The following is an 18,330-nucleotide window of genomic DNA, read 5'->3' as shown; positions in this document are numbered from 1 at the left end:
GCTCAATTCCACAACACATTCCTCTGGAATTCCACAGCGATTCTCAGCAGGCTCCAAGCTCCAGGGGGAGGGAGGGACATAGGCTGCTTGGATGAGAAGGAGGTGCCTATCGCTGCCTCCCAACTCTGCCAGAGGCGGAGTCAAAGGAACATGCTCGTTTCACTCACTCCCTATGGGATGGAGGAATGTGGAGTGTTTTTTTTTTTGGCCTTATCGCACTGATTGGTTTAAGATGGCTGAGAGGTATGAAAAGATGGGAAGGGTCAAGACAGGAAGATAGGTGATGGATACATAGGTGAAAGTCCTGCTCATGTGTAGTTAGCATAGCACAGCCAGATCACAGCGCTTTCCAATAGTGATAAATATTCACTGGGACATGCAACTGGGAGTTAAAGACTCCTGATCTTCATTATCAGAGTAGACTGGTGAAATGGCAAAATAGCAAGGTATTGCACAGCTAGCAAGGCACATCATTAATGCTTGAAGAAAGAGAGTTTCCATAATCAGTATCATTTTTTCTAGATGTTTTTGCCACTTCATCCAACTGCAAATAAATCAGGAAACTTGAAAGCGGGTGGTCCATAGGCCATCCCCGAGTTGAAACTGGGCGGTCTACAGGCCAGCCCTGATTGTCACACCAGACAGCCAGCTCCATTCTGACAAAGTCATGGACAGCTGCATCAATGACCCAGTTTAATGACGTGCTGGGAACAGGCCCTGAGCAAACGGCAGACTCTTTTTTTTTTTTCTCTCCTCTCTCTCATCTCCGAATGGTGGTGGGTAGTAGGTCCTTAATCCAATTACACTGTGAAATGGTGTCATGCTTTGCTGCTTTGTGCTCTTAGAAAACCTCTGCAGCACATTAATCGATGGCCCCTTCAGCAACAACACGCAAACAGCGAAGGGCCTCCTCTTAGCCAGAGAGAAACGGGACAGAGCGGAGCAGAGGCTTCGTGCACGAGTGGCCACTGTGAGGCCACTTACACAGAAGGCCGACAGTGTAATCCACTCACTCAGATAATGATGAGCAGGAGGAAGCATGAAGCACGCCAAGAGGACCACACCAAAACGAGCACCTGCAACAATCCAAGAACAAAGAACCTCCTGTTTAAAAAGGCAAAAGATTCATGCAGCTCTTGGATAGCAGCTAGAGTACTGCTAAACAGAAGATCCCACAAACTCCTACAAAACTGTTAAGCCCTTTGAATTACTTGCATCTCTGTAGAAATGGCTCCTAAAATGTGATCCGATTTTCTTGCAAGTTATAATAATTAATACTTTTATTTAGTGTGTCATGCTGTAAAATGTTATTTTTTTAAATGAATGACATTACAATATATTTTGTGAAAATATGGTGTGAACAGTCAAGGTTGCTGACTGGAAAGGTATGTAAACCTCTAGGAAACTCTTGAAAACATTTATTTGGATTCACAAACAAAACAAATTTAGTACAAAAAACAATTTAGTTACCTACTCGTCACAATAGAAATGTATCATAATATGTGCAATATGACAATATGGCCCACTGAAAAGACTTTAGAAGAAAGGTTATTTACAATAAAACCGGAAGTGACTAGCTCAGACTCCAGTCAGGGCAATAGTTTGCAACTGTAAGAAATTCAGTTTACTCTGTCTGAAAGCAGGTGTCCTGCAAATATTGGTGCGCATGCATGTTTTGGTATTCTCAAACAAGTGATGAAGACCTCCACGGTAACAGTTAAGGACATGCAAGCATCCCTTGCGCTTCATGATTCTGCCGTGAGAAAATAACTGAAACGGGAGCATTATCGAAAGGTCGGTTACAACAAAGGAAACCACTGTCTATTCAGGGAAATGTAAACAGAATTATATTCAGAGACATTGCAGATAAGACGATGCATACCACTAAACATTAAAATCTCAGCTGCGACGCCGAATGGAGGCAATACAACGGTAAGGACCTACTTTGTTGTCTTATGGCCAGGATGGCTTGCGGTCAGTCAGAGAACTGCAAGCTGCATGAGGAAATTCTACAGCGGAATTCCTGGGCACATGTCCGTGATTTAAGACTGCACACATCATGGCAACAATCCAAAAATTGGAGCATGAAAAAAAGGTGTATTTTTAGAACAGCCAGAAGACCTGACCTGCTGTAGTGTGATTTAAGCAGGCTGTTCAAGCATGATCTCCCAAAGTTAGGTCTATACATCAAAGGAAATATGCCAAAAAATATCCTCCGACTGCTGTGAAGAACTGACCAGCGGCTATAGAAAGCTGCTGCTTCAAGTAATTGCCTGTAAAGAAGGGGACTCCAGCGCTTTAGTTTTTTGACCATTGATCTTGAATGTCTAAAAAAATAGTTCAGTTGAAGCATTGTGAAGTCAACTTTTAACGTTTGTTAAATAGGTATTTTGCTTATTCCCCCCAATCGCTTTAGGCACAACTCATAAAGGACTTCAGTGGAATGATAGAGGTCAGAAGGGCGGCAGGGACAATCAATCAGACACAGCACTATCGCTCGTGAAGAACAGGATGTGCTCTGAGGATGCGCTCGTCGGCCTTCCTCTTTCGGGGCACTTCTACATTTGTGTGCAACTGACTGGACTGCCTTGCAGGGTCAAGTCCAATTCAAGAGCACTGCTGAATCATCGCACAGGATTATATGACGCAGGATCTATTTAAAAAGAAAAAAGGTCCCATTTCTGGTAAACCCTGTGAAACCACTTCAGAACGGCACTGCAAGCCAAGCATATGGGTCATAGAGACAGTGTACACTGAAAAACACTCAAGATGGCCGAGGTAGTATAAAAGCTATTGCCACCAGACCAGCAAAAAAAAAAGAGAGATCTGAGGTGACAGGTCTGCGTGTGGAGGCAGACCTTTTGTGCATCATGGGAAGATCCAAGCAAAGGCACGGGCCCTCATTCCTTCCGCCACGTTCCCATGCGGGAAAGGAAGCTGATCTGCACGACTCTTTTCCTTTACTGTCCACGGACGTGTCTTTGAAATGCAGCTGTCCATCCGCCCCCTCCCCCCCCAAAAGCCAACTGCTCCAGACCGCTTTTCAAATACATTAAACAACGATTAGGTTCTGTGGCCTCCCAAGCCAAAGGCACACATCAAAACAACGAGCAAAGAATCTGACACGTGAGAAGAATGGGAGTAAATGCACACTGGGTCTCTGGAGTGCAACAGCACTGCGCAATGCTCAGAGCTTCAGTATTTATTGTACTTATTCAAACATCTCTTGGAGCTCTGTGAGATATTAAGTGTTTTCCTAACCCTCTGTTCAACACTGCTCTTGCAAAACAAAGATATGGTTCTAAACACAAGATCAGACAAATCCAGAGATTTAGATGAGTCACCGATGTTTGACATTCTAAGCTGGTGCTTTTGGGTGGAAGTGTAAAAACATTCTTCATGTATCCATATCAATTAGCAATACACTGGAACAATTAACTGTCCAGGATGTACCAGATATGACCTTGGCACACAATACAGCTTTATTAGTTCAGACTGAAATAACGTGTTTTCATACATGGAAGGTACTAAGGGATGTTTTCCTTTACAGAATATTCCTGGGTGACTCAGGAGCCAGTGGCAGACTGGCTTAGTTAGGACTCGCTCCAACTCCAGTTATGACCGAACCCTTCAGCCATCCCAGTCATCTGCTGCTATTGGTGCTGCCTTGGCCAAAAGCTGCGAAGATGGAGCTCTGTATACTGTACACCTCACTTAGTGTAAACTGAGAGGAGCCAAGACCGCTGGGTGCCTCCCCAACCTTCTTCACAGACCGCCGCTGCCGCTGCTGATGACGACGATGACGATGGCGATGTGAGGACAGCGTCTGGAGGAACAGGCATGACAGACGTACAGCAGCCGGCGTGTTTCAGTTGGACGTGTGTGGTGCAGGGCAGTGGCTTGCTAAAAACCTGAGATGTCTTATGACACGACACATTTCCTCATGGTTTGATGAGTCAGTCATAAGAAATGACCCTAATCAAGGCATTTGGTAATCATATGCTCACACAGCTCTTCCCTAATGGCTCTTCCCTTCAAACCCTTAGCAATCAGAGACGCTGCTAAATGAAGGACATTGAGACGGCATGGAATAACGACAGTCAAACATGGAAGTGCAAGCAGGCAACTATGCAATGTCTTTTTTGGAAAATTATAAAATAACATTCTCAGTGCTTCTGAGCACTAAGAACAGAAACAACCGTGTTTAAAGTTAGGATTGTTGAGCATCATCGAAGTCATTCTTAGTTCACTGGGCTTGATGGCTAGGAAGAACTGTCAACCTTTCAAAGGCTGAGAGAATCCAACTGGCCCAGACGGAGAGCACTCTCTCATTGTTGGACTATCGGTCCACGTTGCTTTGACCAAATATGGCTGCCTCCAAAAACACTGGCAAGAGGCAGCTTCCCACACCTTAAAACAAACCACGAGCCCAAATCTCCTAAATGGGAGCGTGTGCTACTCTCTGTATGCCCCACACATAAATCCTGCACTAGTCCTCATGTCTCGGCAGTCTGCCACAGCCGTTCTGCCACACTAGGCCTCCCTTGATAACAGGACTTGTGAAGTTTACTGTAATGATAATAGTCAGAGTTCTAGGTGAAAGTGCACTACATCTGCTAGGTGTTCAGTGGGTTAACTAGCAGAAAAGTAAAAAAATAATCAAGCCATCACTTGCAGTCAGTCTCTTTAGCAATATGTAATAATGGTTTTGTTGATCCATGTGCAGTAAAGCTACTCTATTGCTGATCAAAAACAAGACAACAAAACAAAAACTGTTCAGCCACTTTAAAAACTATTAAAGACCAAGTGCACTGCCTTGGAGATAGTGTGCCTCTTGGCAAGGGGTGTGACGCTAAACAGAACAACAACAACTTCAATTTATACAGCACCCATTACAAAATCAAGGATGCTTTGCATTGGGAGGGGAGATGGGAAGGGAAAAAAGAAGCCGTAGTTTCGTTCACACCACAGTTCGGTACCATGGGGACAACCATGCTTAAAAACAAACAAACAAACAAACAAACAAACAAACAAATCACAAACATTTTGGCCATCTGTTTTTGCATCTAGATGCTGCAGGTATAAGCAGTTGGACTCCTGTTTTGTGTATGTATGTATGTACCTCAGTGGTTGGTTGGTATAGTGTAGTGAGTAACAACGCTGTTTCTCCCGTGGCTCAAATCCCCTGTCCGGCCAAAATTTACCACGTTATACCAATAGGAGTCCATTGGCAAGACTTATAACTCTGCACTTGCCTACCTGTGCAACCCTATTGAAATTGAAGGAGCTTTGGATAAGAGTGTATACCAAACAAATAAATGTAAAGTTTTAATTATTGGCATACCTGGGCGATGCCATTAACTATGCGCTAGCCCACAGTCCTTATCTACCACTCGCTATCTTAGTTCAATGGGAATGCAAATTCCAACACAGCTGATTTGAAAGAAGCAGGACTTCTCTCTCCTGTGTATCATTTGTCTTCGCCATAGTGTGACTCACTCAGTCATCAAGGAGCTTTAGCTGATCTTAGCCAATAGCCAACAGCTTATGGTTTCATATGGAATTCACGATTGTGAAATTTGACTCCTCATTACTCTCATTAATCTTCGCTCATAGGCTACTGTGAATTCTCCATATGACTGCATGCACTGAACCATAAAGTGTGAACCGTGATGGTTCAGGACACATACATGTACCATTACTCCCCAAATCTTGGCATGTAAAACCCTTCATTTTTCTGTGCTTTCTTGGATGTCCAGTATGACTGTTACCAACCTGAGGGAATATCCTGAGTGTTGCCCTAGAAATGCTTTTCACCTTGGCCCGAAACTTGAGAAAAATGTTAAATCTCTTAAATAGTAATAAAAGCTGAGAAGCAGTGAACCAGATGCCACTCAGGAGCAAAAAATATTCCTTAGCATGCCTTTAAAAAGTATAAGCACAAAAAAAGCTCTAAAGAATTTTAACTCAGTATTTGGCTGTTATGAAATATACAGCCATGAAACATGCGATGATAAATGGCCTTTTAAATACATTAAAGTCAAATAGATTAGACCATGAAGTTGTAAAAAAAATTAAAATAAATAAATAAATAAATAAATAAATAAATAAATAAATACTGTAAACATGTTAACAAGTATGGCTGGGAAATATCCAAAATCAATTTCATCCAGTATTATCCAACAACAAGCTTTATTCCCTTTGATGTAAACATCAAAGGGTGCGCTTGTGAATTGACCATTCATTCAACTGCAGACGACAAGTTCATGTCACGTTGTCCCATTCCCCACATCTGAAATACGTGGTCTGTCCCAACAGTGGAAGAATCAAACCTAAAATTTCAATAATGTACAAAGTATTATCCCTGGCATTATTCTGAACAACAAAAGAAGTATTTTGCCCTTAAAGGCCTCTGTGTGATGCCACAGTGCTCATAGCCAGGCAGCATGCACGGAGGCTGAACCGAGCGCTTGCCTGCAGCCAGTCGTGAGGAGCTGGGAGGAGGCTGGGAGAGCCACATGCAGCAAGCTCTGCACCTACACATCCCTCCTGTTGTTTTGAGTAGGATTCTCCACTAGCGCCCCTCTCAGCGAGACAAAGGGAGCCTTCATTACTCACCAGCCCACCACAACGTGCACAGTGAAGCATCAATGGTAACCTTGTTGCAGTGTGTGCATAGCCGATCGGGGAGGCATGTTCGCTGCTCGCTGGGCTGAGCTGACCTGGGAACGGGCTGCAGCAGCATCACTGGCAGTGCTCCCACGCAACTGTAAACTGTCAGTCTGTGCATGCAAGCGTGCATGCCTGACAGACCCGGCAGTTGCAAGGCAGGGTCTCTATCTTCAACAACATACTGTAAGTAACATCTCTGCTGTCACTGTTTTCCTGAGGACAATGACAGGAAAGAGATACAAACTGACATCCTGGACAGCTTCTTAGAGCAGCTAAACAATAACAGGCTCATAGAAAAAATTGGTTTATGCTTCATAACAGAACAACAAACAATGGCTAAAGCGCCAGTGACCTGATGAGCACCAAAGAACCAGAGGATCAAGTTCACATGCACAAGTGGCTCAGTGATGTTGTTTACCAAGTCACGACATGCCATCCTGTCCAACACACTGACTAAGCCAGTCGAAATAGGCCTATCCCCACAGAGCTTTATTGATTAGTCTGAAATATTTGACTGAGGCCTGGAGTGGTCATTATTATTACTCCAAATGATCAATGCACGCAAATGGCAGACAGCTATAGCTGTCCACGACAAAAAGCCTTTGAAGAGCTTTTACGCCAAAAAAGCTTGTTTAAGTAATGGTAATGTTTATTCACAATTTTAAATCAACATGAGGTCTAAGTTAATTAATACTTCATCCACTGCACGTATTTTACCTCTCCACAATGCAGACTCGGACCCAAACCTTGCATGAGCTCGAACCCACCCTCCCCAGCCAACAGACATGCAGGTCAGCCGTGCCGCTCATGTAAACGGGCAGCGTTGTGCCAACGAGTACACTCACATAAGACAATATATCTAAAGCCCTGTGAGACAAAAAAGGAACCAAGTGCCCTTTCGTAAAAAGGTTAGGGATGAGGCCGACAACACCCGGAGCCTGGACAATCCCTCTGAAACCCAAGCTGCTGCAGAAAGTGGATCATACTGCACAGAACTGACTACTGGGTCATAAGCTATTTTTCAGCAACGCCACCCAGTGACCTTGACTGCGATATACCTGCTGAGTGATAGTTCTGTGGAGCTGGCTCTGTGTTTACTCTCAGAATTATAGCACAGTGGCTAGCCTACTAGTACACACCAACTTTAATGTTAGTTACTGTTATGTCTGGCAGAGGACTTGAATTCAAAAAAAAAAAATTAAAACAAAAAACAAAAAACAAAAAAGCAGAAAGAGGAGCAACATCAAGCATTAAGAAAAATCATATACATCCCAGCGTTTTAACAAAAATAAAATAAATAAAGAGTTTAAAAAGCATATTTACACAAACCAGTAATCAACCATGTGCATTTAATTATGATACAAATAACGCTACCTTCTTAGTGAAAGTATTTAAGGAATTACATAATTGCAGGTAATTCAACATAAAATCGAATGAAATGATATTATTCAACACGCTTAAGTAAAACCTGCTTTAGCCCTCAAAACATAAGACTTCTGTCTTAAAAGCTCTTTTGATAAGAGTTGGCCTTACGCAATGTTACACAAGAATTCTCTCACCACACCCCACGTAGTGTCAAGCTATTTGAGCCCAGGGGGTGCATTATTTTCGAAGGTGTAACTTGTTTGACAACCACTGTGCCACACACGTTGCCATGCGATATCTTTTTAAAATCAGTACACCGTGGTGGGGAAAAATGTCGTAGATTAACTAGCCACACTTTGTAGTAACATTAATTGGCGATATGGTTACAACAAGAAACTTATGAGACAATGAAATTTTCGATCTGCTACAAGTCCCAATGGCAACACAGGTTCTTGGAAGTATACTAAACAGCTAGCTAATATCACTGGATGCATCTTAATCTTTCAGTGCTTCGCGAAGCGTTACTTGATCATAGTTTTTGTCTAGTTCTACGACCACCGGCTGACCATACATAGTCAGTAAGGGAAAAATGACATTTGAAGTGATTTGCTGTAGGCCATGGTTCACCGTTCAGCCGCGCGTTACACTCGCGTGTACAGAGGAAAGTTGTAAGCCACGGGCCGTCGCACTACTACTTTAACAAGCACAAACTCGGTTGTCACAGCTAGATCTCCTTTACTGCTGTGTTACAGGCAGTGATGAATCCTCAACCTTTCACATATCACGGCAAGAAAGGCTTGCGGAAACTATGCAAGTTATTCTTCCGTGTTCAAATTTCCACACATCAGTCAGAGCTAACATTTCTGTCCTTATACATTATTCTCAACAGCATTCTTATTCTTCACTTTTTTTTAATGAGTAGTTACATTCACTGACAGTCCAACAGTTTTATCAAACATTTTAAGCTTTCAATCATTTTCAGGATGTACACGAATGCATATCACAGGCCAATTCTTAAGGCTGAGTTTTAAGAATTGTTCTGTGCTTCATCGTCAGGAACTTCCCACCCTCGACAAAGTTTTGTAGCTAGTTTTGGTCAAAGGTTCGTTTCAAAAGAGACACGTTTCCTTCGCCCTTACCTCCGCTTTCCTCGTCCGCTAGTCGTCCACCTTTGGACAATAATCGATACAACCCTTTTTCCCCAGCAGAAAATTATGTTCCGAAAATGCTGGTAAACGTCAGAATCTTTTCTCAGCTCCCTCCTATGCGCCGTTCGTTTGAGGCGGAGTCAAACTCCACCCTACAGCGGCCCGGGCTACACTCTCAGTCAAACTCCACCCTACAGCGGCCCGGGCTACACTCTCAGTCAAACTCCACCCTACAGCGGCCCGGGCTACACTCTCAGTCAAACTCCACCCTACAGCGGCCCGGGCTACACTCTTAACTTCAGACTCCACCTTACAGCGGCCGGCCTTCATTCTCAGTTATGCAGACATGGGGCAACGATGTTAGCTAAGATTTCTTAAACCGGATGCAGTTTTTCTTCAACAATGACAACAAAATGGGAATGCGGTAGTTCTTTAGAAATGGATAGATTAAACGAAACTGTCTTTGTCGCTTTGCTCGGTAGGTGCACATTACGACGTCTACTCGTATTGAAAACAATTTGGTTAGGTTTATCAAACTATAATTATAGCATGGGTGCTTAACACTATTAGCTATTTGCCATATTTAAATTAGACTGGAAATTGGTAGGATACGTCTAAAGCACTAGCGTTACTTTTTGACGAAACGAAGCTTGAAGTACTACCATAGACTACCATAATAACGCCATCTCGTGTTGTATAATAGTGCAGCAACAAAACAACTTCAGTATCTTAATATATGCCAAAGAAGCTTCTTCGTTGAAACAATTGCGTATTCGTGCTCGATATTCCATAAATGTTTATATCGATCTTTAAAAGGTCATTTCTATAGAGAGTTACGGCAGTGTATCTGTAAAACTAGTTGGATAACTCCAGGTTCCATTTAAAACTGATTTGTGCGACGGCTTTCAATCATATAAGCCGGTCTCACCTGAGTAGATATTCCTTAATTATGACAAACAGGAATTAGTTGACGGTATATGGAAATAGAGGCACACTTTTCCAAATGTGCATAATATTGTATGACAAAGACCTGTAAAACTAGAAATGTCATAAACAAAACTATATTTAATCAGTTGCAATCAGTCACTAACTAGATTTAATGAGCCAAACCAAACAAACTGCACAAAACGTGTCTTCACATGTACAGTTAACAGGGACTTGGCAAGTCCTGCAAGCTAGCTTTCAGTTCCACTATACAAGTCATTGAAATACTGATATTGCTTAAGTCAAGACTGTCAGACTTCCCTTATTCATGTGAGATGCCCTCCACCCTCCTCTATAGAACACTCCAGTTTATGTCTTGGTAGATGAAACTGTCTGGCTTAGGTTAATTTACAATATAGTGTCATTTAGAGCACAAATAAATTGCAACAGAACACATTATATTTGTTGTACCATATCTACTAACCTATGTTGAAGAAACTCAGAGGCACAAAAAGTGTTATTCAAATAAAACTGCACAAAAAAACCCATGAAATCTGTTTTGCACAAACTTTTTCCACTTATTCTGACTGAAAGAACAAAGATAACATGGATAAATTAACATATTTATTCTCAGCTCAAGTCTTAATACATTTACATAATGTACATATTTTAAATACAGCTAGTTTTCTACAAAAGTTACACTTGGATCAGTCACCAATTTATTTATTTACAAATAATTTTACAGCTTGTACTGTACATTACTCAGCAAAAATTGGTACAACTAACTGATCTCAGAGAAACTTATTGTAAACAGCTATTTCAGGAAAAAAAACCAAACAAACCTTAGAGCTGAACTGTTTTGGCTGTAAAATTAAAATCTCTCTCTCTCATTATGTATATATATATATATATATAAATGATATATATATAAATGATATATATATATATATAATATATATAAATTATATATATATATAAATATAAATATATATATATATATATATATATATATATATATATATATATACACACATACACACACACACACACACACACACACACACACACACACATACATACAATAATATTTTCGACATGCTTAGAGTAAGGCTTCTTGAGGTTGAGCAGTTTGCATCATCAGGACCCAACAGCACTATACTGAAAGATATTCTTGAGGAAATGCAGATGAACCCAGCACTTACAAGTGTCTCCAGTGCAGTGTCTGAGAGTGCGGTCATCTTAAATGTTCAGAGTACATTAAACCCTTTTTTTTTTTTTATGTCATCACTTCTAAGTGCATTGCTCAGCATGCAGGGGGACATCACAGGTGTGTAAGATAATCAAACCAAAGTCCTCCAACATCCAGTTTCATCAGTCTACTTTCGTGAGTCCCATCAGCTGACCTGACACAGTATGTGGCAAATTGTACTTTACAAGCCCTTTTAATTTTTTAGTTTTTTAGAATTAGAGTTGCCCTTTTCTTTTCCTAAGACCACCCAAGACAGACAGACTGTTAATGTGATGCTTCGGTGGCCACTGTGAGGAGTGCTACTGTTTTACTTACTAAATAACTGCAGCTGTGACATTGTTTGAAAATTAGCTGCTCTGTGGCAGTTTAGACAAGCAAAGGCAATGGGCCTAAGAAAACCGACCAAATCACACTCACACCTTTGTTTGAAATGCAGTTGATCTGAAATGTGTTTAGGTTTGTTAAGAACATGTCAGTGTCAACGCAAGAAAGTGGTGGCATGTCAATGGCTAAATTTAGTCTGATTCATTGAATAGTCTTGATGGTTGTGCATTTGTTTGTCTTAATTTCTGCTTTAGTGGTTCCAACGATGTTAGAAACTGGAACAAACCAACAGCAATATTTCACAGGTACAGCGGACTTGTACATGAAGTACAAGTTGTTTTAAGGACAAATTTCACTTTCGGTTATCTCCATATTCTACAACTCAATGTAGAACAGTCTCTTCTGTTTTTGATGAAACCTTAACATTTGTTTATCCTCAGTTTACTTGATTTAAGTGCTAATTATTTACAGACAATCAACCGCAAAGCAACAACAGGCTGTGCGAGAATCTAAAGTGATCTAAATTACTAATGGGACAGCAGGTATTTATACTTTTCAGTAGGCAAATATTCTCTCCCTGCTGAATTAGTGATGGTAAGTGAATCATGGGTGTCTACTAGATCACATCATATATAGAATTATGTAGTTTTTTTTCTAGGGTGTTGGCAATGACCATTAACATTTGGGTTTAAAAAAGGAGTATTCCCTTAAGTTTACATCCCTCAATATTGGTCACGGTGACACAAACAATATAAAATGATTATTTAAAAAGATGACAAAAATAAGAAAGCCACGACGTATATCGGACACCAACGCTAACGTACAATCCAGTTCTACAGAAATGGCAGCAGTGTGGGCTGAGACAGACAAGCAGCATTTGATCACTGAAAAATAGAGGGAGAACTAAAACAAAAAACTCCAAATCCTCATGTACCTACCATGGGATTCTGTAATCTGCCCTCAGACATCTTTGTTCATGTGTTCAAACACAAGAACAAAAGTGTCTGAAGATTCCAACTGGATAATGCCAGACAGGATTCTTTGGAATTTTCTTTTTCTACCTCTGCATAGATCATCAGATCATAGCAGCAGACTTTTATGGGGCGTTTGCCAGTATGTGTCCATTAGTATCTCAAAACTGTGTCAGCAGGATAGGTGCTACCACAGAGAAACCTCTTCACATCCTAATTTGAATAATGTGAAGCCACCGTTGTTTAAAAAAGGAAAAAAAAAAAAAGAATATCTTACATAGTGCCAGAGTAACCAGACCCATCCAGCAACACTTTAAAAATATATGTGCTTCTCACATAATTCATTAACATGCCTCAAATGGTAAGGCAGAAGCTGTTCCATTCTCCTTTCACTGGTTCTAAATTTGTCCATATTCTGCATCCTGGCCGTCACCCGCGGACCCGTGTACCTCATGGAGGTCAACATCAGTGATCACCATTACTAAGGACAATTGTCTCCGGGGTAGCTGTGGTTGCTGGAATGCGGGGCATCTTTTTGACAGGGCTGGGGATGTGCTGCCAGAGGAGAGAAACGCACGTCCAATCAGACACCAAGCAGGCAGAATTGCAATTTGGCTTCAGGCACACAGTGCTGCCATCTACAGTAAAGACCTGTTCCGTTCCATCTTACCTCACTTGTGGTAACACAATTGATAGGTCCTGCCTGCGGGGGCCCGTGCTCGTCTAGAGAGCATCTGGCATAATACCTGCGGTGCTTATCGTCCACGCAGGTCAGGTACCATGTTCCTGGGTACAGGTCGTCCACTGAACCCTGGGGGATGTAGTTTGCTGTTGGAGAGAAGGAGATGTCCATGTCATAACACAAACATGGTATACACAATTTTTTCAGTATCTCTAATCTATACTTTTAGCAAGTGATCGAAATAAGGGGGGGGGGGGGATCACCAGGACATATTTGTATGGAAACAAATTAGATCCAGTCATTTTAAAAGGCTAAGCTTAATCTGCACCCAGAAAAAACTCCACAGGAGTTTTAACAAGTGAAACTAAAAAGAGCAAATCCTAGAGTCAAGCAGAGTCGCCTGTGGCATACCCAAGTGATGAGTCTCCTCTCTCAGCTTCATGTTCTCAGCAAATACAGCAGGAGGAACCTTTTTCCTGGTGTCCAGTTGGACCTGCAGATCTGACAGGCTGGAAACAAGTTTATCCAGCATAGAGCCTGAAAGCACACATATGAGTGACTCAGATTGCCTCAATCAAGTGGTAAAGTTGCCTGTGTGATGTGAACGTGTGTGTTCACTGACCAGGTGTAGCATCCTGTGTGACCCTGATTGAGTAGAGTGTTGCAGCGAAGCCCGAGCCATAAGAGAACACACCGATTCTCTGACTCACCAGCTGCTGAGGCGTGTGTCTGCAAAAATAAAAAACACATCAGTCATTGTAACACAACTTACTGTACAGTGAAAACTCTTCCAAAGAGGGTTGGAAGCCCAGCAGACCTCCTAGAAGAAGACACCCTGGGACGTACTGTGCTAGAACAGATGCCAGGCAGCCATACACAGATGGGGTGTACATGTTGCCGTTCTGATTAGAGATGAGGAGGGAGGCCTTGGTTTTCTGCTCAAACATCTCCGAGCTGGCTTTCATGAAGGCCTTCTCCACGTTACGGTCGAAATACGTGTCCTCGACCTTCACGTCCCTTCATGGAAGAACAGGAGTAAAGTAAACTGAACAACAATGCCACACTGCTTATGTATAAATAATTCAAGTTAAGGGTAACTGGCCTTTTTATTGCACTACAATTGCACAAAATACCGAAGCAACTGGCCTTGCATGTGCATTTCTAACCTTTATGTTAGAGAAGCCATTATGATAGGTTAGATATCAAAGCAGCACAAACTAAAAGCTGGTCTTCAAAGTACTTTGTTTTATATGCTTACAAACTGCTTCATCTAGCGAGTTTTATTCAACAGATGGCCACTGACCTGAAGGCTTCCAGGCCACTATATGGGCCACTCTCCAAGTTGGGGTTGGGATGAGACAGGAAATCATTAAGCAGGAGACGGGCCAAAGACTTCTGAACCAGTTTACAGTAGGGAGAGTGGAAGACCATGAAGCCAAAGTCATTCAGACAGAAACGCCTCTCGAGACCCTCTGAAATGAACGGACAAACACTCGGCTAAGCCACAAACACACACCAATTTTTCCAACATCTAAAGTCTGGGTACCTGAGAAGTGCCTGGACAGCCGCTAAGCTAGGCTGCACTAAAAATGCACACCTTAATTAGGACAAGAGTCAATTAAAAAAAGAATCATAAAAAAATATCACTGCAAAAACCATATTCAAAATTCAAGTTCAAATTGTTTTGTAGCCATGACAAACTCTTACAGCTAGAAGTATTACGATGCACTCTGCTCACAATTCAATACAATTCTTGATACTGGACTCACAATTTGATTCTCACAATATATGAATCAAATTTTGCTAAAAAGGTTTTAGCAAAAAAGAATTTTTAGTAACCTGCTATTAAAATAGATGATTACAATTGTAAACAAAACGTACTGTAAAGTAAGTGTAGCTTCAACATTAAATAACCAAGTTAAAGCATTCCTTATAACGATGCAAAATACAGTGCAAATATTAAATAAGCATTTTTAATCCCCTATAAATAAATGCAAATACCAAGAAAACATTACTACTATTGTATCAAAATGTGCTACTTTAACAGCTTCGTCATAGCGCAAGTCTACTTTCATAGCTCAATACCTCTGGTGTTCAAATAACGCAACTGCATTAGATAGCATAAAGAACAGAACGCGATATCGTCCAGCGAGACGATGCACGTCACATTTCTGCATCGCGATCAATTGTTTCACGATGCATCATTACACCCCTACTTACAACATCTTAAAATACAATACTGTTGGTGTGCTGAAAGATACTATGCTTACTTTATGTATATAAAGAAGTCGGTAAAGAAATAACATGCACGATACTGCAATGCCTGTGGAGTGTTTAGAGTGTCAAGCAAACTCAAGATAAACAGCTTGTGTCAGGAAGTAAGCATTTCGCATTGCACACCTCTTTGCCACTGGGCTTGGATCTTATTGCGGTAGACTGAGTAGCATCTGTCTAATGCACTGAGGTAGCACTGGATGGAGAGCTTGCCATCTACCACAGGGTACTCGGACACCATGTCAGGCTTATAAAAATCATAAGCATGTTGCATATGGGTCCCTCGCAGACCTACCAAGAAAAATACAGACAATTAAAAACTGTTCTTTGTACTGGAAAACATTTTGGCACAGAAATGAACTGGATTGCATCTGACCATGGAAGTCACTTTGGCTATTTAATATTTCTGCAAATGTCAATTCAACACAAACAATGCTAGGCTTTCAAATTTAAAGGGGCTTACTTGCATCGCATCAGCATGTACACACAAAACACAGTAGTAAGGCATGGTAATGTGCTGACTTTGACCTCAGCTCTAGGAAAAGCAGCAACATAAGTGTGCCAAAGTTCATGTCAGCTGTGGTTTATAGGACCACATACCTCGCTCGAATGCCAGAGGAGCATTGGGCCCTACCAACATGGCAACTGCCCCTGCCCCTCCTGTTGGCCTAGCGCTGCCTGTGGCATACACAGCGATGTCTCCTGCCACAACCAGAGCATAGCGACCTGCCGCAAACAACCAATGAAAGGGGCGCTTACAATAAGGATGAAAACATCAGCAAATACTAAGATATGTTCACATGACTCAAGTTATTCCCACAGGACACAAAGAAGAAAAAATAATTCCAGCAGTACCATATCCAAGCATAACTTAGTGCTTGGAAAATGGGCCATGCAGTTTATAATGTCATACAGCACACAGACTCAACCTAAAGGCAAGTCTGTGCATTCATAAATTAGTTGCATCAAAAATCTAGAATGCATGAGTGGAGGATGCTTACCATCCCAGGAACTGGACTCCACCCAGTTCACGGCATTAAAAAGGGCAGCAGTGCCTCCGTAGCACGCGTTAGTAGTGTCGATGCCCTCCACGTCAGTGTTGCCCGACTCCTCAAAGAGCTGCATTAGGACAGTCTTCACAGACTTCGACTTGTCAATAATGGTTTCTGTGCCCACCTCTAGCCTTCCCACACTGTTGTATGACAGGCAGTTCCTCTCCATAAGTCGCTGCACCACAGTCAGACAGAGAGAATTTATGTCCTCCCGGTCCGAACAAAATCCCATTCGCGCCTGGCCAAGACCGACAGTGTACTTTCCAGCTCCGACGCCGTCAAACTCCTCCAGTTCCGCCTGGTCTACATACTGGGAGGGAATGTAGACCTCCATTGCGATGATGCCCACGTCTTTGGGCCAAGTTGCCACATAGCTTGCAGGGAGCGATCCAGGCATTGTGAATGGACTGTGAAGGAAAAATGTGCACCACCCTAATGATTATCCATTCTGGAAACAGCACCAGAAAAGTCAAAAACCTCTCAAAGTAATAAATCCTACTCGAAAGTCTTCCCTCAAAATACAAGGCAAAAAGTGTATTGATCTTATTAGCACCCAACTATGCAATACATGTAAATAACCTACTGGCGTAAAGGGCACAAACCTAGTACTCAGTGTCCCTTTACCTAGTTATATCATTCTAGACCAACAAGACCAAAACAGCGGCTTGGACCTTAGCTTGGATCTTACATTTTATGCGTTAGACCTTATCAGACGTTGATCTGATTACACTATCGTTTTGAAACAAAAATTAGCTTATACATAGATCTGTAATTTACCTTCTGACTTCTACTATCACTAAAACAACATGTTCGCTTACATGAAACTATCAACCGGTAGACGTTATTTTGGGCGCTTTCTACGAAGTTACACAACTTAACATTTGAAACGTGCTCCAACTGTTTTTGAACAGCTAAGTAGCTTGTTAGCTATATATCTAGATAATGTTCTTTAATTAGCTAAAATACATAGCTAACTGCTCCACACTTTGGGACAACAGCAGCACCATCGTTAGCTATCCTATTAGCTATCTTTTCAAAACGAACATCCACAGATGTAACTAATTGGCTTAGACGCCTAAGCTAGCTAGTTTGGCATCTTACATCGTCAATTGCTCATTTCAAGTTTGACGAAATTAACTGGCTAGCTAGTAGTTGTATGTACAACTAATAATAGTTTTGTGTTCAGCAAACGTTAAAAAATATGCTGGCGTTAGCTATCTAGGCTTTGTAGTTAACTAACAAATTAAACTGCCTAGCTGGGCTAGGTAGCTACAGAGCAAAGAACCGTATATTCTGGCAAGTGCGTCAGCTAGCTGGCTACCTACCCGGCTTACTAGCCACCAGCTCACAAATTCTCAGCAGAAATTTACAATTTAACTCCAGGGAATTACCTTTATAAGAGCCCCTACAATCTTATGTTCCCTTACCTTAGAATCATATATTAGAAACGCTCTGAATGTCAAAAGGAGAGTTGCTGACACTTCCAGAGGTTCATAAGGTCAGTTTTTCATGTGATGGGTGTAGTCGGATAACATAACCGACGGACTATCTTCCGTTTCAATACACTGGAGATCCGCTATAGTGCATAAGTTAAATAAGTGCATAAGTTAAAAGAATAGATGCTCTGTGAATTATACCCCTATTATGCATATTACCTTTTTTGGCAAGG

At 41.6% G+C, this 18,330-nt stretch overlaps 2 protein-coding genes across 7 annotated transcripts in view; both read right to left on the bottom strand.

Annotated features, from left to right (window-relative positions):
* tln1 (talin 1) overlaps positions 1-9,410 on the bottom strand; it is a 62,761-nt gene extending 53,351 nt beyond the window's left edge. For 3 of the 5 annotated variants that reach the window (XM_035535861.1, XM_035535860.1, XM_035535865.1), the window contains exon 1: positions 9,177-9,410. The gene's annotated coding sequence lies outside the window, so the exon portion shown is untranslated. Of the gene's footprint in view, positions 1-1,013; positions 1,077-9,176 lie in introns of all 5 variants that reach the window. The other 2 variants (XM_035535862.1, XM_035535864.1) reach the window with 1 other exon arrangement.
* A 1,744-nt stretch (positions 9,411-11,154) lies between these two features.
* Positions 11,155-18,177, bottom strand: hmgcs1 (3-hydroxy-3-methylglutaryl-CoA synthase 1 (soluble)). Of its 2 annotated transcripts, none has more exons than XM_027008996.2 (10): positions 18,089-18,177; positions 16,611-17,068; positions 16,210-16,335; positions 15,736-15,900; positions 14,639-14,807; positions 14,182-14,352; positions 13,958-14,064; positions 13,747-13,872; positions 13,324-13,481; positions 11,155-13,208 (listed from the first exon to the last, which is right to left on the bottom strand). In XM_027008996.2, exons 1-10 carry the CDS (start codon positions 18,097-18,099, stop codon positions 13,119-13,121), a joined length of 1,581 nt encoding a protein of 526 aa, XP_026864797.2. In that variant the 5' UTR covers positions 18,100-18,177; the 3' UTR covers positions 11,155-13,118. The 2 variants fall into 2 exon arrangements, with proteins under 2 accessions (XP_026864797.2, XP_035391109.1); XM_035535216.1 differs by lacking the exon at positions 18,089-18,177 and adding an exon at positions 17,480-17,581.
* Between the last annotated feature and the right edge of the window lie 153 nt (positions 18,178-18,330).

This window comes from Electrophorus electricus, chromosome 17 (genome assembly GCF_013358815.1).
Source record: "Electrophorus electricus isolate fEleEle1 chromosome 17, fEleEle1.pri, whole genome shotgun sequence".
Taxonomy (NCBI): Eukaryota; Metazoa; Chordata; class Actinopteri; order Gymnotiformes; family Gymnotidae; genus Electrophorus; species Electrophorus electricus.
The sequence above is the reverse complement of the archived record's forward strand: the minus strand, read 5'-3'. Positions and strand labels throughout refer to the sequence as shown.